Source organism: Schistocerca serialis, chromosome 6 (assembly GCF_023864345.2).
Source record: "Schistocerca serialis cubense isolate TAMUIC-IGC-003099 chromosome 6, iqSchSeri2.2, whole genome shotgun sequence".
NCBI classification, from domain to species: domain Eukaryota; kingdom Metazoa; phylum Arthropoda; class Insecta; order Orthoptera; family Acrididae; genus Schistocerca; species Schistocerca serialis.
This window is the reverse complement of record NC_064643.1, coordinates 472,574,085-472,597,362: the sequence shown is the minus strand read 5'-3', so window position 1 is coordinate 472,597,362 and position 23,278 is coordinate 472,574,085. Positions and strand designations below refer to the sequence as shown.

General features: G+C 42.6%; 1 protein-coding gene across 1 annotated transcript in view; it reads right to left on the bottom strand.

Moving 5' to 3' along the window:
• Window positions 1-23,278, bottom strand: part of LOC126484927 (forkhead box protein B2-like) — a 145,933-nt gene that overhangs the window by 100,357 nt on the left and 22,298 nt on the right. Inside the window, exon 2 of the mRNA XM_050108529.1 lies at window positions 4,838-5,120. Within this exon, the coding sequence (XP_049964486.1) occupies window positions 4,838-5,120 (283 nt within the window). The remainder of the gene's footprint in view (window positions 1-4,837; window positions 5,121-23,278) is intronic.

Genomic DNA, 23,278 nt, shown 5'->3' with positions numbered 1-23,278 from the left:
ACAGCAGAACGCCCTTTCAGACTTGTAGCCCCTCACTCAACCATTCCCATGAGACCGCGTACAGGTGGCTTACTCTCTATGGCGGCAAGCTGCCAGATGAATTCTTCACACACAAAGACTACTGGGGTCCGGCGCATGATGAACTACAGAGTGGTGCTCCTAGACTTGTCGATGATCATATCAGTCAGTACCTTACGGAAATGCACCTGAAGTTAAATGATAATTCTTCAAAGAAAAATATTCTTCTCAAGAAATACTGTTGAGAATGTTTAGAAAACCAGCCATTGTGATACACTGCAGAACGAGTCTCCAGAATGATAAGGGATGCCCATCAATGATTTACTTTTCCAGCTCCTCCTGGTACATCATTATGTCATTTTCTAACCGTCCTCCTAATTCATTTAACATCCTTCTACGCTATTATATTTTAAACTCTTACGGTTTTCGCCCAAAGATAATGAGTATGACACTCGTTGAAACTTCGCGGTATCTCAACACTGCTACTCGTCTGCACACCCGAGATCTTTTCGTTACACTGCCAGTTAATTTTAAAGCGTCCCTCCCACTATTAATATATCAATCACATACAGTGCTGTTCAAAAGGAGAAAAATCCCGATCTGACATAGAGTTTTAATTTGTCTTATATTCACAGCTCCAAAAAACTCTACCTCAGTTCCAGTAAACATTTGTTATCAGTAGAGCTCTGTTGCCGAATAAAACCCTGTTCACCTTATTAGTAATGTTCCTAATATCTTTCCTTCTTCGGCCACGCAACATTACATTGCTCTCTAGACGGCAGAATTCTTTCAGTCCTTTCACAAGTACCTCGCAAACTTTGGCACTTAGAAAATCTCTATGTTGTTGTCTGCTGTTCAAAAGTCATATGACACTAGCCCAGTCAATAGGTCGCTGTATGCACTGGAACAAAATTGCTTAAGTTGGCAGCTCATTAAGAAGGTATAAAAACGTTCCAAAACATTACAACAAGTAATAGAGTTTGGAAATGAACTCTGTGAACCTACACGCTTCACTAAGAGATAATTGCAACAATGCTGTGCGTGCCCAACACTCTTTAGGATCTATGTAGAGAAAAAAAAACTGTAGAGAAAAAAAACTGCGTGACATGAGTGTACCAGACTAAGATAGTACTTCCTGTAGTCTACAGTTTGTAGCCGCTCTGGTAATCACAGCAGAGGATGTGCATCACACGCTACACAAATTAACGGCTAAGTGTCTGAAATGGGTTGTATTAATGATAGGAAAGAAGACATGATACGCCGTAAGAACAGCCAATGAATGCAAAGAGGACAGAACTCGTCGCAGTTAGAAGTAACGGAAGTGACTTACGAACAAATCAAAAATTATAAAAAAGTGGTAAATTGTAGAAGTACTTAAGAGTTCAATAACAACTGAAGGTGACACCTAAGCAGAAATTGTGAACAGAGTTGATGAAGGTACATTAACAATAAGACAGTTACGTAGTTGATGTAAAGTAAAGATATAACTGAAAACACCTACAGACGAATGTGTAAAACGATAATAGTATAATGACATATGGGGCAGAAATGTGGAAACTGCTCCCACGGATAAAATTAAAATAGGAGCAATGGAAACCAAATACTCTTGTCTGTTTTGCTCTGAAGTAACAAGAAGGGATTAGAGAAGAAATCAAGAAATTGGAGAAAAAAAGGAATTGAAGCTGATTTTAAGGAGACAATTGGAACAAAACCGCTCAGGTGGAAAGGACACACCATCTTCGACAGATGTTCAAAGAAAGTAAAAGAGTGACGTGTCAAGGGAGATCAAAAAGAACATGGGTTAGGTGACATTGGAATATGGAAGATCAAGTAGCCAAGGAAACCCAAGGATTACAAACGGAGGATTGAGAAGACTGATAAGACGGGCAACTGAGATACGGGAAATGAAACAAGTGTAACCAACTCACATAATAATGAAGGTGATGGCAATGACATTTCATGCTTCCGACCAGATGAAATTTGTGTTGCACTTCTGGTCTTGACATTTGTATCCGTTCACATATTTTCTTTTACAAATTTTTCAACACTGAAATTAAATGACGGAGATCAGAAGTCGTAATTGCTGACTTAATACTTTTAAATTAACTTTCTTTTCTTGATTCCATAGTTATTACCTCCACTATGTTTTCCTCCTTTCCTTATTTGTTATAAATTGCTCGTTTCTCTATGATATTCCTATTCTCCACAGCATTTAGAGCTTATCATCCCGGCTATTCACCAGCAATGACTTCTCCAGTTCCAGAAATACCTAAGGATGCTCTAACGTAACTGCAGAAGTCGATGATAAGGTGCAGTGAGCCTAACAAAGCTGACCGGTCACTATGTCATTCTCTGTCTGTAGTGAGGAAGTATGTAAACTGGAACAGCTAGCTTTCCTAAGTGTCGATCATCCGCTGACATCACGAGTCTATGAATTCCCAGGTCTAGTCATTCCACAAAGGAAAATTTCTCAGTCGTAATTGTATTGGAGACTGTATGCTCCATGTAGCAGAACCAGTATTTGGCTGCAAAGCCCTCACTCTTCAAAGGGGTGTTATTCGAACAAAACTTGTTCTAACCATTGGGAGAAAGAATGAAAGATTCTAAGAATGAAAGCACACGTGTGGTACTTGGCTGGCCATTAAAACAACAGCATCCTGAACGCAGCATGCAACAAACATCAAGTGGCACGAAGTGTACTACACGTAAAAGATAAGCGCATCAGCACAACCGCAAAAAGTACACAGGAGTAAAGCCATCTATCTGTATTCTGTATATAAGAAAAAAAGCCCATAGAAATGTTGGTTATGTGCGCCTGGTCAAAGAAGCAGAAATGTCTATCAGCACGTATCGTAGCCTAGGGAGACTGCGGTTTATAGATAGCGATATTGCTACACTCGTTGATTGTTTTCTAATACTCTGACACACATATGGAATCGATGTGTTCAGGAGAACCAAAATCAAAACCATAGGGAACTTCGAAGGCCGCACGCGACTAGCGCCTGAAAGGACAGAGGTATGGTTCACTTGATCGTGCAGGATCGTACAGCCACGTCATATATCCAATGTCAGGAAATGGATTTGTTTGCAATCTGAGGAGTATCCACAAGGACAGTGTCATGATATCTGGAACACTACTGACTGGCAGCATAATAATCATTGTTGTGGTTACCCTTGACGCGGTAGCAGTGAGGGGTGCGCCAACGGTGCTGCGCTCAACGACAGCACTGGACTTCGGAGTGGCAGCAGTCCCGGTTCTACTTATGGCATCATGATGGCCGCATCCATATGTGGGGATCCGACAAGATCAGACAAAGAATTAACAATAGATTCTAATCTCAACAAAACTACCAATAAATGTTTACGTTTTGAAGAAAAAACGCCTGCCAGATTGTATTCGTTATTGTCATATGGGCCCATTATTATCATACGGGGCAAGCACCTGACGTGGTGATGTGAAATGTCATTTGGGTACACGAGTAATCACCTATGATTTCCGTATCCGGTAACCTGGAGAGCTGCCGTTACATTCCTGGCATCATTCAGTCAGTGGCTGCGCCTTTTCTCCGAGACCTCTTTGACGTTATCTTCAACAAGATAATGCAATATCGTATGCTACCCGTTGTAATGGGACATCCTCCTCTAGCAGTACTTTTCCTCCACAGTAGTTGTCGAGACCAGTATTATTTTTCGAATTTTGGACAGGTCAGTATTTCTATTATTTTCGATGATACAGTCGATATCTACTGTATTAGCTCTGAATGTACAGTTAAAAATATTTGTTAGAAAAATTTCAAATTACGAATTATTTTCCACACTTAAAATACCTATTATTATTAGGTCATTAGTCCCCTAGAACTTAGAACTAGTTAAACCTAACTAATCTAAGGACATCACAAACATCCATGCCCGAGGCAGGATTCGAACCTGCGACCGTAGCGGTCTTGCGGTTCCAGACTGCAGCGCCTTTAACCGCACGGCCACTTCGGCCGGCGGTCGAACAATGTAATTTCAGCTTTCTTAATGTGACAACATATATTAACGTAGCAACAAAAATTCTGCAACAATAATCTTCAAATTTATTTACATCAATTCAACCATGAGGACCTAAAATGTGAGAATTTAGCTTCAAGAATCAGATCCCCAGACAAGAAGATCTGGAGCCAACTCTACACGAAAAGCTAAGTAAAATAGAAAGTCTGTTGTAAGCTTAGCTCCTCTCATTTTTCATAGTAGACTTTGTTTACTGCGGGCAACAGCTGGAATCAGAAAGGCGGGGGTAGATTACACTGTACTGTTGGCCAAATTAGAAACAGATGGTTTTCGACTGTTGCTCTTGTCAGCACGTACTCTGGATCTCTCACCCATTGAAAAGAGCCATTATCTTGTCATGGATTTGTTCTCACCACCATTTGGGAGTCGCTTCATATAATGAACTCTGACATAGAGTTGAAGCAATATAGAATACCCAAGATCGGTTCATCTTGATGTCCATCCGATTGGAGCCTTGTATCAGCCACAAATGGTGGGATATCATCCAAATAGGGCAATGCAACACCGGAGTCTGTACTTTTGTAAATGTTGAACATGTACTTCAAAATCAGAGTTGGTAATTGTGGGCATCAAATGGTGCTTTAATGTCACAGACAGTTCTAAATAATCAAACACTCCTGTGGCAATGGATTGTATGAACCTGTGAAGTCTCATCCCGATTTGAATTTCGGAGGCCTCAAGTTCTCCTTGTAAGTAAAATTCCGTTAGTAAGTACTAATTTAATGGCAATAATTGTAAGTCCGTAAGACACGAGAAAGGTACGCACCTAGAGGTGTGGGCATGACGGGCAGCGCGGGCGGCGGCAGCTGCGGAGGCTGAGAGTGCGTGGGCGGTATCGGTTGCGGCTGCGGCTGAGGAGGTGGCTGCAGCGCGGGCACGGGGGCGGCTGGGGGCGGCGCGTCCTGCTGGATGATGCTGTCGATGCTGAACGACTTGGGCGGCGCCGCCAGCGCCCGCGGCAGCGTGGTGGCCGGCGCGCCGCCCGCGCCCACCGGGTGCAGCGAGGACGCCATGCTCGCCAGCCCCGCCTCCAGGGCCTCCTTCTCCACCTGTTCGCACGTAATCACACCACAAGTACTGACTGATAACGTGCATATTACAAGTCAGCCGGACAGCCGCGACAACGACTCTCCAACACACACAAACTGTACACACTCACATACAAATATATCAGGTTGGTGCACAAATTCGTAGCTATTTCCGTAAGCTTAATAACCACACTATATACACAAAACAGGATCTTTAGTCATCAACAATATATGCTCCTCGAATATTTGGAAATGACTGCTAACTCTATGTAAATTTTCGACCCCGCGACAGTAGAAATCACGTTGTTTTGGGGCGAAGAACACGTCGAGCTATTTTCGGAGTGGGTTTTCATCCAGAAAGGAAGTTCCTTGAAGATTATTCGCTAGAGAGCGGAAAAGCTCAAAATCTTAGGGCGCAAGATCAGATGTAAAAGGTGAGTGTGGAAAGTCGTCCCAATGCGACTCCGTTATTGTGGATTAGCATCACTTGGAAAAACTGGTAGAAGCCTCCCTCGGGGAAGATCAGTTTGGATTCCGTAGAAATATTGGAACACGTGAGGCAATACTGACCTTACGTCTTGCCTTAGAAGCTAGATTGAGAAAAGGCAAACCTACGTTTCTAGCATTTGTAGACTTAGAGAAAGCTTTTGACATTGTTGACTCGAATACTCTCTTTCAAATTCTAAAGGTGGTAGGGGTAAAATACAGGGAGCGAAAGGCTATTTACAATTTGTACAGAAACCAGACGGCAGCTATAAGAGGGGCATGAAAGAGAAGCAGTGGTTGGGAAGGGAGTGAGACAGGATTGTAGCCTCTCCCCAATGTTATTCAATCTGTATATTGAACAAGCAGTAAAGGAAACAAAAGAAAAATTCGGAGTAGGTATTAAAATCCATTCATAAGAAATAAAAACTTTGAGGTTCGCCGACGGCATTGTAATTCTGTCAGAGGCAGCAAAGGACTTGGAAGGGCACTTGAACGGAATGGACAGTGTCTTGAAAGGAGGGTATAAGATGAACATCAACAAAAGCAAAACGAGGATAATGGAATGTAGTCGAATTAAGTCGCGTGATGCTGAGGGAATTAGATTAGGAAATGAGACACTTAGAGTAGTAAAGGAGTTTTGCTATTTGGGGAGAAAAATAACTGATGATGGTCGAAGTAGAGAGCATATAAAATGTAGACTGGCAATGGCAAGGAAAGCATTTCTGAAGAAGAGAAATTTGTTAACATCGAGTATAGATTTAAGTGTCAGGAAGTCGTTTCTGAAAGTATTTGTATGGAGTGCAGCCATGTATGGAAGTGAAACATGGACAATAAATAGTTTGGACAAGAAGAGAATAGAAGCTTTTGAAATGTGGTGCTACAGAAGAATGCTGAAGATTCGATCGGTAGATCACATAACTAATGACGAAGTATTGAATAGAATTGGGGAGAAGAGGAATTTGTGGCACAACTTGACAAAAAGAAGGGACCGGTTAGTAGGACATGTTCTGATGCATCAAGGGATCACAAATTTAGCACTGTAGGGCAGCGTGGAGGGTAGGGATAAATACACTAAGCAGATTCAGAAGGATGTATGCTGCAGTCCGTACTGGGAAATGAAGCAGCTTGCACAGGATAGAGTAGCATCGAGGCATCAAACCAGTCTCAGGACTGTAGACCACAACAACAACAGCATCACTTCAAGCAGTCTTCCTGGGATTTATTCTTGGATTGCATCTCCAACACATCTCAGTGGTTGACAGGAAACGTCAGTAGTTATGGTTACACCTTGGGGAAGCAATTCGTAGTACACCACGCCGTAACTGTTCCGCTAGATACATAACGTTCCCTTTTGTGTATGCGCGCAGGCCTTTGTACGAGGAGTTGCTGCTTTGTTTGGGCTCAACCATTCCTTTGTTTGCCTTCCGTTAGCATAAAGACACCATTTCTCGTCATTCAGAGACGTTCATATGGCCACCCGCAAATTCCTGTGATTTTGGCCTAGAGCATGCAGTGCCCATACACCCGATTTTTGAATCTTCCTTTGCATGAAAACGTACGATGGTGGGATGATCATAGTTCATCACACATGGCAGTTCTAGAGTATACTGAAGCGGATCATTGTGGATTGATGCGTTCAAAGGAGATTCATGAATCACCGAACGTCGTCCTGAACATGGAGAACAATCCTCTTCAACACGAGGAAACAATTTTCATGCCGTTCTCTGCCCAGTGGCATTATCCCCACACACGGCGCAAATGATTTTGGGTGCTCCGTTGCTGTCACTCCTCTACTGAATGCAAACAGAAGAATATGTCGTAAATGTTCCGATTTATCCACTTGACTCTCAGTTCTGCAGGGTCCAAAGCTCCACTCGCTATCTGCAAATGACAAAATGACAACATGTAATCTCAAGTAGCAACAGTGAACTACAATGACAATGGATAAATAAACACATAGCAAATGGAATACCAACGCTGCTGTCTTATGCACCAACCCAATACATACACTATCTGACCAAAAGTACCCGGAAACCATCTATGTAATGCGGAATTGACCACTATGTGTCATGAGAGACCATCACGGTAGTATAAAAGGAGACGGTGAGCATTATGTTGACAGTACAGAAACAGTAACGACAGAACGGGTCCGCTAGGACAGCTCAGTGTCTTCGAATGCGGATGCCACTTGAATAATCTCTCAGAGACAATTCAGGTCTTCAAAAGCTACCCGAGTCGATTGTTGGTGTTGTGACTGTGCATTGGAAACGCAAAGGGAGAACCACAGTTAAACTATGACCACGCCGTTTACGTGTACTGACGGACAGGATTTGTGGAGCATTGTGGAGGGTGGTTGTAAAAAAACTGTTTGAAATCCGTGGACGGCATCACTCGTGAATTTCAAAGTGCTACTACCAGTCCAGCTAGAAAAATGACTGTATGTAGGGATCAAAAAAGAATGGAGTACAATGTCGAGCAACTCTTCATAAGCCACACCCTTCGGTAATCAGTGCTATGCGAGGCTTGAGATGGTGTAATGAAGGACGCCACTGGAGAGTGAATGACTGGAAAATAGTAATCTGGAGCGATGAATTACGCTACAGATGGTAGCGACGTAAGGGTTTGGGTTTGGGGAATGCCTGGAGAACGTTACCTATGACAGGTGTAGTGCAAACATCGAAGTATGGAAGAGCTGGTGTGACACTATCGTGATGTTTTTCGCGGTCATGCTGTGGCCCCATTGTTCTGCCAAAGGAAAAGTTGACTGATTACAGTGATTTGTATGAGCATGAAAAAGCACAGTCATAACCGAAACATGAGGTCACTCTTATTTGGTATCCTAACTGTGCCACGCACAAAATAAAAACTTTTGCAAACTCCTTCTCAGTTACCGCTGTCCGCCTCTGGAACAAACTGCCCCTTACCTTGCGCAAAATTCAATCACCCCCTGCTTTTAAGAAGAAGTTGAAGCTTTTCCTACGATCATCCTCATAACGTTTTCCACAAAATTAATGTATAGGGCCAATGCTCTCCTCTGTCAAATGGCAAAGCTAGTGTCTCCTATCTTGCTCCTTTCTCTTCTTCCTCTTCATCTATCTCTATTAGCCATGCAACCTTCTTTTCCTTTATATTTCCTTATTTATGTTTCATCATGTCTCTATTCTTCTCCTCCCTTCACCACCAGTCTCCCTCATACTCCCTGCTGCTAGCACTCCCATCTAAAATCTGTCTCTTTCATAATGTCTAATTATAACAGTACTTATCATCTACGAACATAAACTCTATATGTATGTATTTTTCCAAATGTGCCTTTGTTATTGTTTTTTTTACTTTTTCTACTAGATGTAGTTTAACATGCCTACTAAAACATATGAATGTAAAATAAGTAGAATGCCTGGTTAGATGTAAGAGAGGGCCTGATGGCCCTAATCTTGCCAGGTTAAATAAATAAATAAATAACGTAGCATCCATGAGTGAATGGTTTGTGGACAGTAACCTTATTGAAATGGACAAATCTGCGTAGAGTGCCCACCTCAATTCCATGAGACTCCTTTGCGATGAGATATAACGTTGACTTCCTTCTACACCACAGCGTCCAAAATTACTATCTTCTCTGGTTCCGACTCTTGAGGAACATTCCTCCCTAGACATTCAGATACCTAACTGAAAGTATGCTCAACGAACTTCAAGCCGTCGTAAAGGCGAAACTCAACTATGTTCAGTGGGGGGTGGGCGGGGAGGGGGAGCACTGTGCCTAATATGATCGATAATCGGTGGCAAAAATCTGAAAATTTGTGGTAAGGTCTTACGGGACCAAGCTGCTCAGGTCATCGGTCTCTAAGCTTATGCACTACTTAATCTAATTTAAACTAACTTGCACTAATGACGACACACACACACACACCCGTGTCCGAGGGAGGATTCGAACCTCCGACAGGGGGAGCCGCGCGGACCGTGACAAGGCGTCTCGGACCACACGACTACAGGGCGCGGCTGATCGATAGCAACACAATTACGCTGCACATGTTGAGCAACTCATTTGCGTTGTAAGGTTAGTAGTTTATTGTTGGTACTCATGGAAAGTAATGTGAGCGTTATACATTGAAGCGTCAAAGACACTGGTATAGGCATGAATATTCAAATACAGAGATGTGTAAACAGACAGAATACGGTGCTGAGGTCGGCAACGCCTATATAAGACAACAAGTGTCTGCGCAGTTGTTTGATCACTTATTCGGCTACAGTGGCAGTTTATCAACATTTAACTGGGCTTGAACTTGGTGTTACAGTCGAGTATGAGCGATTGGGCACAGAATCTCTGAGGTAGCGATGAAGTGAAGATTTTTCCGTACGACCATTTCACGATTGTACCGTGAATATAGGAATCCGGTAAAACATCAGATCTCCGACATCGTTGCGGCCGGAAGAAAATCCTGCAATAACGAACCAACGATTACTGAAGTGAATCGTTCAACGTGACAGAAATGCAAGCCTTCCGCAAATTGCTACAGATTCCAATGCTGGGCCTTCAGCGAGTGTCAGCGTGCGAACCATTCAACGAAACGTCATCGATATGGGCTTTCGGAGCCGAAGACCTACTCGTGTACCATTGATGACTGAACAACACAAAGCTTTACGCCTCACCTGGGCCTGTCAACACTGACATTAGAGCCTTGATGACTGGAAACATTATCCTGGTCGGGCGAGTCTCGTTTCAAATTGTATCGAGCGGATGGACGTCTACGCGTATGGAGACAACCTCATGAATCCATGGACCCTGCATGTCAGCAAGGGCTGTTCAAGCTGGTGAAAAATCTGTAATGGTGTAGGGCGTGTGCAGTTGGAGTGATATGGGACACATAATATCTCTATATACTACTCTGACATGGGACACGTAGGTAAGCATTCTGTCTGATCACCTCCATTTATTCATGTCCATTGTGCATTCCCAGGGACTTGGGCAATTCCAGCAGGACAATGTGACTCCCCACACGTCCAGAATTGCTACAGAGTGGCTACAGGAACACTTTTCTGAGTTTAATCACTTCCGCTGTTCACCAAACTCCCCAGACATGAACATTATAGAGTATATCTGGGATGCCTTGCAACGTGCTGTTCAGAAGAGAACTCCAGCCCCTCGTGCTCTTACGGATTTAGGGACAACACTGCGGGGATTCATGGCGTCAGTTCCTTCCAGCACTAATTCAGACATTAGCCGAATCCATGTGAATCATGTAAAGAGTAATTGGACAACTGAAAAGATTTGAGGTAAAGTGTTTCTAAACTGCTTGCGAGTTATCGTGGTGTGTATGAATATCGGAAAATTTTAGTGGAATCTCTCTTTATTGGTTTCAGTTAGTTATTTTTATTGTTCAAACGAGAATAAGTAAAGTTTTAATTCACATGGCTTGCACTCAGGAGTTACAGATTGTAACACTCCTTCACCATTCCAGTAAATAGTTTTCACAGAGTAGTATTTGACATAAAGTATGTTGTAAAGAAGATTTTATAGGCAGACAATGAGCCGGTTTTTTTTTCAACAGAGTTTTTGGAAGCTCGTTTTTTCTCCAGTCATTTATCAAATTTCAAATTACAGCACCGGCTTTTCACAAAGGATTTTATTTTCTGATTGTGTATGTCGCCGCATTTCACGGTGAGAACACAGCTGCACAGAGTAAAAGTAAAGAATGATCTGCTTAGAATAGTTGCACGTCCTTGCATTTCACTTGCGCAAGGCTTTTTCTTTCCTATTTAGCTTGCTTGCTGCTGAACTACCAAGTTTCTGTTGCCACAGGAAAGCCATACGAAACTTGTTAGGACCAGTTTTACGGTACAGTTATATTACAGTTAGAATATTCTGTTAGCTGTGTTCTCAGAATTCATTATCAGACTAGTGTCAGAAGAATTCAGTTCAGCTTTAATTTCCTACGCAGATAATTCTGTTTTCACTGTACAGTGTTACATTTTCGTGTCCATTATTCTTTGTTTAAAAGTTTGTCATGTAGACTGCGCACTTATTCACAGGAAGTTTGTAAAGAAACATTTTAGTGGTTCATTTCTTCAAAATTCAGTTAGTAATTTTACATAGCTTTTTCATTCTATTAACTTCATGTTTTGGAATTTAAAGTCACGTATTGTGACGTGACGCATTGTCGCGTTGCTCATTGTACCGCACAATATAGTTTCACGGGATAGCTTGTTTAGTCAACAGTTTTGTTTCTCTGATTACTATCTTATTTAAAACACGGTTAGAGAGTTTTAGTTTTGGCGACTCATTTTTAATGTACTCAACGACCTTCTTGTAACAATTACACTGAGGTGATAAAAGTCATGGGATAGCAATATACAGATGGCGGTAGTATCGCGTACACAAGCTACAAAATGGCAATGCGTTGGCGGAGCTGTCACTTGTGTTCAAGTGAGAATTAACAAACTTTGAATACGGAATGATAGTTGGAGAAAACACATGGGACATTCCATTTCTAAAATCGTTAGGGAATTCAATATTCCGAGGTCCACAGTGTCAAGAATGTGCCGAGAATACCCAATTTCAGGCATTACTTCTCACCACGGACAACGCCGTGGCCGACGGCTTACACTGTCAGTGCTAACAGACAAGCTATTCAACGTGAAATAACCGCAGAAATCAATGTGAAACGTACGACGAACGTATCCGTTAGGACAGTGCGGTGAAATTTGGCGTTAATGGGCCATCCAGCAGACGACCGACGCGATTGCCTTTGCCAACAGCACGACATTGTCAGCAGCGCCTCTCCTGGATTAGTCACCGTATCGGTTGGACCCTAGACGGCCTGGTCAGCTGAGTCCCGATTTCAGCTGGTAAGAGCCTAGGGTAGGACTAGAGTGTGGCGCAGACCCCACCCAGCCATGGACCCAAGTTGTCAACAAGGCACTGTGCAATCTGGTGGTGGATCCATGAAGGTGAGGACTCTGTTTACATTTAGTGGACTTCGTGCTCCGTCCAACTGAACCGATCATTGATTAGAAACGATTATGATCGCAACCGTTCATGAACTTCATATCCCCCAACACAACAAATCTTTTATGGATAACAATGCTCCATGTCAACCGGACACAACTATTCACTATTGATTTTAAGAACATCCTGGACATTTCGAGTGAAAGATTTCCCCCGTCCCCAGATCCCCCGATACGAATCCCAAATATTTCTGCATGGGATTTCCAACGACATGTTCAGTCCGCTTCACGTCGCGTTGCTGCACTACTGCTAGAAAAGGAGATCCGACAAGATATTAGGTTGTATCGCACGATTTTTGTTACAACTGTGTATATATGCTCACTATTTACGCCCTTTGTAATAAAAGTATTATTCAATCGGCTAACTTCTTCTAATTGCTGCACTCTACAAATTCAGCTTAGTTTAACTGTGTTTAATCTGTTTAATCATGTTATGTTTGTTGTTGTGAGTTGTGCATATTTGGAATGAGAATTTGTATATAATGTTCTACGTGCAAGCATTTATTATTGTTCTCGGCGCTCAGGCAGTTAAACTAGACACAAGTTATTTTGACTGACAACAATTCAGTTATAGGACAACGCACTATTGGGGCTAACATAACACTGTCTATGTTCAACTGTACTATATGATACAGACGCACTAGTAAAAATGATAACTTACAGTAAGCTGAATTCATTTCGGAAGCTTTTATTAAAATCAAATAATAATCAAAGTTGTTACGGAGTAAGCTCAAGCGCCGGCACGCCAGTCGGGAATGATAATGTAGCGAAGGCTGTGAGAACAAGTCAGCCAATAGAACGCTTACCGACCCCTCTCCAGGACGACAACGCAACAGCAGCGGCCTCTATGCGAAGAGGACGTAATCGCCGCGCCCGACTGGTCACGGTCGGTCGAACAGTAGCATCAGCATTACGTAGTTGTATAGCAGCAACTTAGGAATTATATACACTGAAGAACGTTGATTAGTTTGCATGTTGCCCTTTGCTTGCGACACATATATGTAATTCTCAAAGTTAAGTATTGTCATTTACTTTTCGTAATAAAACTGATTAACACGATTTGTTTGAATTGTTTGTCTAGTGAACCGAGAAAGCGTGTTACCTAGATATCCCATCTTTGAAGACTAGGCTGGATTTAACGATGGTGGTAGGCCTAATTAGGTGTACATATCCGTGACTGTATACAGGGTGAAAAGTATTTAAACCGACAAACTCTGGGAGGTTGTAGGGGACATCAAAACAAATACTTTTCCCTAATGTCATTTTTTCCTATGAGGATTATTTAAACCGGTGGAGGCCGTATTACGTTCTTCAGTTGTTAGAGGCCGTATTACGATCTTCAGTTGTTGGAGGGCGTATTACGCTCTTCAGTTGTAGGCTTCTGCTGTCCACCAGTGTAGTAGTGCATTGTCTCTGTTTACTAATGAAGCGATACACCTGGAGTAAGTATACTGATATGGCTGGTGCGTACTACGTAGCGCACCACAACGGACGAGCTGCACAGCGGGTTCATCAACAACAATATCCTAATCGTCGTATCCCGCATCATACGACCTTTGCTGCTGTGTACCAACGTCTGCCTGAGACCGGGTCATTTAGCAGATTACCTGTACAGGGACGCCGCCACACGGTAAGAACGCTGCAATTTGAGGAAGCTGTCTTGCAGCATGTGGAGCGGGATCCTTTAATCAGCACTCGTGCAATTGCACGTAACATTGGGACGAATCAGATGAATGTAATAACAGTCCTTCGAGAGCAATTGTTACATCCATTTAACTTACAGCGTGTCCACAATCTGGAACCAGTTGATTATCCACCCAGAGCACAGCTTTCGCAGTGGTACCTGGAACAGTGTGAAATGCATCCTACTTTTCCATCCTTTGTTGTTTACCGATGTAGCAAGGTTCGGGAGTGATGGAGTCTTCAACATGCACAATTCGCATGTTTGGAATGAGGATAACCCACATGCCACAGTTACTAGCGCTCATCAAGTGCGGTTCTTCGTTAATGCGTGGATCTGTGTTGTTGGGAACTGTTTAATTGGGCCATATCTGCTACATAGGCCATTAAATGGCAGGCACTATTACAATTTTCTCGCCAGAGCATTGCCAGAATTGCTGGAAGACGTCCCGCTACCTACAAGATAATGCATGTGGTTCCAACATGACGGGGCGCCGACACATTTCAGTTGTTGTGTGGGTCGATTCCTGGACCGACGGTTCCCAGAAACGTGGATTGGCAGAGGCGGTCCTGTACCACGGCCAGCTCGATCGCCAGATATATCCCCTCTGGACTTTTTTGTGTGGGGGAGATGCGCAACCTTGTTTACACAACCCCTGTTGCACCAGTAGAGGATCTGGTTGCCCGGATAGTAGCAGCAGCAGGAACAATTCAGGATACTCCTGGGGTTTTTGCCCGTGTCAGACAGAACATGATCCGACGGTGTAACCTTTGTTTACGTGTCAATGGAGGCATGTTTGAAAATCTACTGTAATTGAAATTGGGTTGTGTTAATGTGTTGTCGCTTGGTCATAAAAAAATGGAAAAGTGTTTGTTGGTTTAATCAATTTGCCGCCAGAGAAATCTTCCTCTACCTGTTTAAATACTCCTCATCAGAAAAATTGACATTAGGGAAAAATATTTGTTTTGATGACCCCTACAAACTCCCAGTGTTTGTTGGTTTAAATGCTTTTCACCCTGTATACAGGAAAGAGTCGTTGAAAATCATGGCGATACCTGCAGTGCGGACAGGTAAAGATACTGATCCCTTATGTCGTTTACGCTGTGAAGAAGATGTGGGCGAGACTGATTAAGTAAAGAAGTATTTAGAAGACGATGTTCGCCGTCTTTGTGCGATGCGTTGTACACACAAGTTTCTGTCAATGTCTACAGTCCTTCGCATACTTCCATGCCAGTAAATCATTATTATACTTCCTTCTTTTTATGTTTATTTTATCTCACCTGCGGTTGAATGACTGGAAAGTAACCTGTGCGCGGCACATAAATCACTGCTGCAGCTGTATATTTTTAATGATGAATGTGACATTTGCAGAGGTTGTCGTTTGTTCCGTGTATGACGAACACCTCAGTAACTCCAAGGCTGTGGGAGCAAAAAGACACCGAGGCTTACAAATTACTTCACAGTCCTGCGATCTTATCTTTTTTTTCTCTCTTGAAGTGGTGCTTTCCTTACAACAGTAACAACCACCACCACCAGTAATAAATCACATGAGTCTGGACGCATATAAATGTCCGGTAAAGCTGCACGTCTCACTCATCTACTGTTGGCACTTTTGCGCTGTACTTTTTTTTAATTCTTGCTATTTACGATGAATAAACAAAAGCAACAGAAAACATTTGTCAATCTGCAGCCACGCACCATTCATTTCTGGGTCAGTTGATGCTGACGTAAAATTTTCACACGCGCGTACCAATGAAATTTGCATAAGAAAGGAGCTACACTGCTGACCAAGAACTTTCAGCACTACTTAATCTCGCAGAGGGAATGAACCTCATGTCAAATTGACTAATTACAAAACTACAATGAGCTGAAATTAGAGTTTCTACATATGACACCAATTATTTTTTTTTAATTATAGCCTACCAGCGTGTTTCTATTGACATTCGCGGACTATTGGCTTTTTTAGTTTTGTGTCAACCTGACGCACTCGTTTGCGGAATTTTTTACGAAGTCTGCAGGCATGTTTAGAGTCAGCTCAAGAGGGGTGCTCATTTGGCAGTCAGTGTTTGCGGAATGCAGAAATGGTTCAAATGGCTCTGACCACTATGGGACTTAACTTCTGAGGTCATCAGTCCCCTAGACTTAGAACTACTTAAACCTAAGGACATCATAAACATACATGCCCGAGGCAGGATTCGAACCTGCGACCGTAGCAGCCGCGCGGCCCCGGACTGAAGTGCCTAGAACCGCTAGACCATCACGGCCGGCAAATGAAATAGTCCGACATCAGTACGACACACATGTCCACTACACGAGCTCATTGCAAACAGTACGGATATCTCCCCTTTTGAGCAGGGGTCGTGGGATGGATACGAATACGTAAGGGCTTGACAGCATTCGATTGTAGAACTATGTAAAAGTTTCAACCCTGCTTAGTACTGCCATTACAGAAACCGAAACTCTTCTCTTAATGAATAAACAGGCGTCCTAAAACGCCGATTTTATGGAACGTGTTTTGTTCATCCACGCTAAACATTGGAGGCAATGACGTGCAGATTGATGTCATAGTCTTTCACTTCCTGATGGAATTCGAGATAATGGAGGAAAGATGGAAGATTAACGTTTAACAACACGTCGAAAACACGGTCAACAGAGACTGAGCACAGACTCATCCCTGAATTTGTCTTAATCGACATAGGGAAATCATGGAAAACCTAAATTTGGGTGAATGAACGTTGTTTTAATCGTTTCCTCTCACGGTAACGTTCTATACAATTTCTCACTTTCCCCTCTCGCACAAAATATGAATTTACTGAATATTGCACTATCTTCCCAGCTGGTACAACTCGACATTTCGTTTTCACGTATAAGGTATCGTGAGGTGTGTAGGTTAATAACCGTACGAAGTATTGTACACCGTTTATTGTTCACGATATACGTAAAAGATCTGAGTGATAAATTGGGCAGCTCGATAAGGCTGTTGCGGATAATGTGTCCATAAGTAGAAAAGTCTCAACATCACAAAACTCTAACGAAATCAAGGAGAACGTCCAAAGAATCGTCACTTGGTGTAGCTTCTAGCAGACCTTCTCCGACATAAATAAATCCATACATACTGCAAAAATGGATGTATGTTTGTACGTAAGTTCGACATCTCCTCCTAAACTATTTAATCGATTTGAACCAAACTTGGAATACATATCACTTACAGTGTGGAAAGAAGTGCTTACCTAGGATAGGGGTGGAGGTGAAAAATATGTATAGCTCACGACGCGACAATATCCAGACTTCATTAATCCAGTATTTGAGAATGAGGGCGCTTAGTCACTTGCAAGAAACCCTTCACATAGTTTCAAACCCTCGTGAAACCTTTTCTGGGTGATGCCCCCTCACAAAATATTGAAAGGAGAAAATTTTACTGCAGTAAAACTGACGCATCAGGCATGACGTTCTAATTTGTTACTTCTTTTCTATCAACTCTATTCGTGATGCGTTTTACAGACAGTATTCACTTATAATACTGAAAGTACCTGAAAAATTATGTTACTGTATGACACATAGTTCTGGAGATAAAACGTCCTAAACATCAAGATGCCTGAAAACGAAACTCCAGGGCGAAGAAATTCTCTAGAGATACAGTTGAAATATGTATACAGACAAGAGTGAAATGCGTCAAATATACGTGAAATGTATGTGACATGCGCGCACATGGGTAAAGGCGTGTGTAAAAAGCTCTTTCTAAACTCCAGAATCGATTTCAAACAATCTGGTACACATATTACTTACTATCTGGAAAGAAATGTTGTGGTAGCAAGAGCACCAACCTCCTCCTGAGATGAAGGAGACAGACAGTGAAGGGTGGGAGAGCAGGAGACGGAGAGACGGAAAATGAGAAGGAAGAGATGAACACATATAGAGGAGAGGAGGATATGGACAGAGAGAGAGATGTGGACAGAGAGCGGGAGGAGGTGTAGAGAGATAAGAGGGGAGGACATGAACAGAGAAAGTAAAGAGGAGGAGATGGATAGAGATGGTGGGCAGCAGATGGACGGAGAGGGGGGAAGAGGAGATGGACAGAGAGAGGGAAGAGGAGGAAATGGATAGAGAGAGGGGGGAGTATGAGAAAATGGACAGTGAGAGGGGGGGGGGAGGAGGAGAGTGGGAGAGCGTGGGAGTAGGTGGCGGACAGAGAGAGGAGGAAGGACGAGACGAACTACTAGAAAATTGGAGTAAATACCTGCCTGGGCAACGCCGGGAACTCAGCGACAGTAATGCATAAGTATTACAAACAAACGAGAAATCCGATTATTCTTTGATTACACGATTGACTAAGAATCATTAGAAAAAGAAACAGCCGTAAGACATCTAGAAATAAGCGTATCCAGCTATCGGACAAGGAATAACCAAATAAAAGTAATTGCGGGGTAAGCAGATGGTACACTGAGATTACTGGAATATTTTTAAGAAAATATAACCCATCCAAGAAAGAGGTAGCTTGAAAAATCATCATTCGGCCGATTCGTTAGTATTGTCTGACATTCTGAGAGCGTTACTGGGAAGGATTAGTAGAGGAAAGAGAGAAGATTCAAAGAAACTCGAAGTGTTTCGTGATGGACAGCGATGAACTGATATGGACGCTTGTCGATAGACGCTCTTTTCGCGAACCATCCATGAAGAGAAAGCAAGGAAGCGATAGTGATACTTCAAGTTCTTTCCGCCACCTACTGTAAGATGGATAGATCTAAATTCTAGCTTGTTTGGGAGCGAAGTAGATTGAAATTAAGGTTGTTTTGAGGGTACTGAACGAGGTTACTGTCTGGCCTCTACAAAACTGGGTTTATGAGTACATTTAATGGCAAATAAGTCGGCTACAGACTAACGTATTGAGCGTCTCCAGTTTAGCCATAGTTTCAGTTGTAACAAATCTGTATTGTGCGACTTGTTTCTGTACACACTTGTCCACTTATAGCCGTCATAGTATCCACACACATCACATGCGTGGTGAAGCGGCGTCGCTACACGGCATTAGCTACTACGAACTGCTTGTAAATACCGCTTCCGAAAGTTGCCTATTAAAGGCCATTTTCAGTTTGTCGACAGTTTTTCTTCAGTAACTAGCGAACTTATTTTTGCTGATACCTGGTAAACACATCTCTGCAACCAGTATCGATATATATGTTTTTTTGAAATGTGGTGGAGAAGTGATTACTTCTGATGCTTTCCTGATGCTTTCAGCCTGTCAGCATGCCGGCAGTTTAAAGACACTGCTTACAGTTAGTTTTGATTCCGTTGTATTCGAGTCGCAGGTTGCTGGACGTTATATGTAGCGAGACGGGTTTGAAATTATTGGTGACAACGTTAAATTATTAACTGTTATTTGAAGTGTTTCTCATTGGAAAGATTTGCTGATAATTCATTCTTGTGGTGTTCGCATTCCACGTATAAGTTTTTGCAAGTCTCATGTCCTAAATTTACTATGAATTGCGAAGGCGAACATGTATCTACGCTCGCAATGTTAGAAAATTTCGTAGTGTTTGTGAGTTCGTTGAACTTGAATCTGCTTAAGAATCGCTTTTTTTAAAAAAATTCAGTGAAATACATTATGTAGTCTCCACTTAAGCTCATTTAATGTTCCTCATGGAAACGTGCAATCATATTTGAGTCTTTGTGATATACTCTCAATTCTTGTGCAGGCGTTTTTTGAAAGCCAATGGCCTTGCGTTCGTTTCTAACTTGATTTTGGAAACAATTATATGTTCTGATTGCAAGTGCTGTTTCTCATTGACACTTTCTCAGCACATTTATTAAATTTTTACTTACATTTTGAGGTACGGTTTGTACCCCACCATTTCTTGTTCGCTTGCCATCTTTGTCTACTTAATAACTGCGCTTAACAAAGTTCAAGAAGCATCGCAGTTCTCGAATGGCTTCTGCTTATTTATAGTACTAAATCCCCCCCCCCCCCCCCATGCATTTCACGGAACTTCGACTGTGAAGGTAGGTCTTAACGATGATCGTTGAATGAAGAAAAACTGTGGCTGGGACTAAAGTGTATGTATTCATGTTCCACGAACTAAATTACGGAGAATTTTACGACGATATGTCCCGTACTATTTAAAGGCCATGCATTTACATATCTTTAGAACTGCACTTAATTGAAACGGTTCTTAGACGTGTTGCCAGCTGTTGGTCATTCTTCGTATTTGACTATTGCAGTAACAAAGAAAGCCATCGTCACCCACTGCACTGTAACAGAGTATAAGTTAGTCACTACTACACGTAATAATTTTGGTAAGATCTTACGAATTAGGTTCTTATCCACTGATGTTCAAATATTCATGTCGTGCATGCCATTTATTACGTTAAGTGTTTTATATAAGTATGAGCTACTTTCCTCATTTTCTTTTTCCTGATCGCAGTCAGATAGCTTTGAGGAATTCAGTAATTGGGTCATGACTATGGCTACAAAAACGCATAGTTTCGCTAAACCAGGGCTTAATGGTACTACTGGCACTAGCACTTCAGTTGCACAAGAGAGAAGCTGACTTACACTTTTTGGTGGAAGTCAATTTCTAATATTTCAGAAACACTTCAGACCCTCGTTTGTGATGTTTCCAGCTTGAGGTCACAAGATATGACTTTCCTTTATTGCAATAATAAAGTCGAAAATTTAGAGTCTCAGTCCAGAATAGAATTTTAAGTTGAAACATGTTTTAGCAGACAGCGATAATCGTTTGTTCGTATCATCACTAGTCATGTGTGAAACCAATGTAATGGTTTTCTGATGATATCTTCTTTTGCCCAGTATTAAGCACACCAGACCAAAAAATTATTCATCCCCATGTGATGTGAAAACTACTCACCGATGATTGAATCTCATAGATTCACCAAAATGCTGTGATGCTGATTGCTACGTTTCACCTGCTGTTTCAGTCAGTCACAGACGTTTTCCATAGGATTAACAGCGGTTGTCTTAGAGGGCTTTCGAGGTTTATTGATTGGCTTAGCGCTCGTTAAACGAGGAACGTAGGCATGTTGTCATCCTGGGAGGACCACAGTATTTTATCATGACAATGAAAGAAAGAGCATGGTCACCGAGAATCTTGAAATCTAAATCCTGGTACACATTACACGGTAGCTTGGATGAATTGACCAAGTAATGACACGAAAACTATCCTCAAAACAAGACAGACTCAACTCGAGTCTGAACTACATCCTCGAGACAGTGGTGGTTAAACGCCTCATTGGGCAGTCTATGCATTCGACATCTTGCATTGTTTGAAAAGAGGCAAAATTAAGACTCTTCCGACCACTATATGTCCACAGTGAACTATCAGCACGCTTCTGCGTTCTTTAGTCCAATGTTCTGCTGTGAACAATGCGACGTCCCCGACTCTATATGTCCCTTGCAGCCAATTCTCTTCGCAAGGTTCGCTCATAAACAGGTTGATATGGGCCTGTGTTCACTGACTGGAGTCTTTAAGGTGGGGTCTGAAACCGCATATCATCGAGAGGATTGACGCTCGTGTCCAAACCTCGTCTGTTAGATTACAAGGGTTATCCAGAAAGTAAGTTCCAATCGGTCGAGAAGTGGAACCCACTGGGAAAACCCGGTAAAGTTGTGCACAGATGTGTTGGGCAGTGTCTCTAGTGTGCCAGTCCATCGTGTCGCGTCGCTCTTTTCAGTTTTGTGTGAACAGTGAGCACGTAAAGATGCATAGTGAATAGCGCCTCCAGCCAAATATACGGGCCAGGTTAGAGATTTCGCCTGTGTCATGCAGCCCATATAACACAACTGTCTAGCAGTTCCTTCTTCATGCCAATACTTGGCCACACACTGCAGGGGCAATGAAGACGGTTCTGCAACATTTCCGATGAGAAGTGTTTGATCACCCACAATACAGTCCGTAATTGGCTCCCCCTGAGACTCATTTCTGCTCACAAGAACCGCTGTCAATGAAGACAAAATTTTTCCACAGATAACGAGCTGCAGGCCAGTGCAGATAACTGGCCGAAAGCACAGGCGACTGCTTTCTATGACGAGGATATTGGAAAGCTGATACAAAACTATGACAGAGCTCGAAGTTGGAGCAGCAACGACGTAGAGAAGTAGGTGGAAGGTGTACCCAGCTGTTGCAAATAAAAACGATTCTGGTTTTCACAGTGGTTTCCATTTCGCGACCGATCGGAACTTACTTTCTGGACAACCCTCGTAGTTTTACTACTACTGTTGTTAAGTCGAGTTATATGACTGTGAGTCGTGTTGGTCAGCAACAAATCGGCCAGCTGCATTCACAGTACGGTCTGGACAAGTTCAGACATGATAGCTCCTGTCTGCCATTCTCATTCATATCCACACAGGTCCTTCTTAAACCATTGATTTCAAACAACCATTTAGCACGTATTAGACACCACTGCACTGCCTTGGCTCATCACCAGTGGGGGCGGGGGGAGGGGGGGAGGGGAGAGGGGAATCACATGACTGTGGAACAGTTTTGCACTATCACAGGGCCAAAAAGCGATTCGAGTGTTTATTTAAGTGGTGACTAATAGAAGTATTTTGCCAACGAGCTAATACTTCAATAGAAGTGTAGGAGTGTAATAAGAAACATGAGGCACCGTATCCCACTTGCCAAGAGGAATAAGTTCTGACAGACGGCAGGTATGTTCTCGCACGGTAGATTTTTACATGGGATTGAATGCGGCCTCAGATACGTCTTCCAATGACTCTCACCAGTGGATGTTACAGAAACCAATCGGTCAAAACTATGCACCCGCTTTATCACCAATAGCACACTGTAAGCGCCGTGTACCTTCAGAAAGACATCACATCACATCATCGTTCCCTAATTGCTTAGGACGCTTTTTAAGTCCCCTATGGCCCCTGCCTCGTTGATTCCAGCAGTGGTGATGGGTTCTTACCATGCTAGAGCACGCACAACACTGCAAAATTACTGAGTACAGCGCCACGACGAGGTGAGGAGCGGCCATGATTGGAGTCTGGTATGTGCAA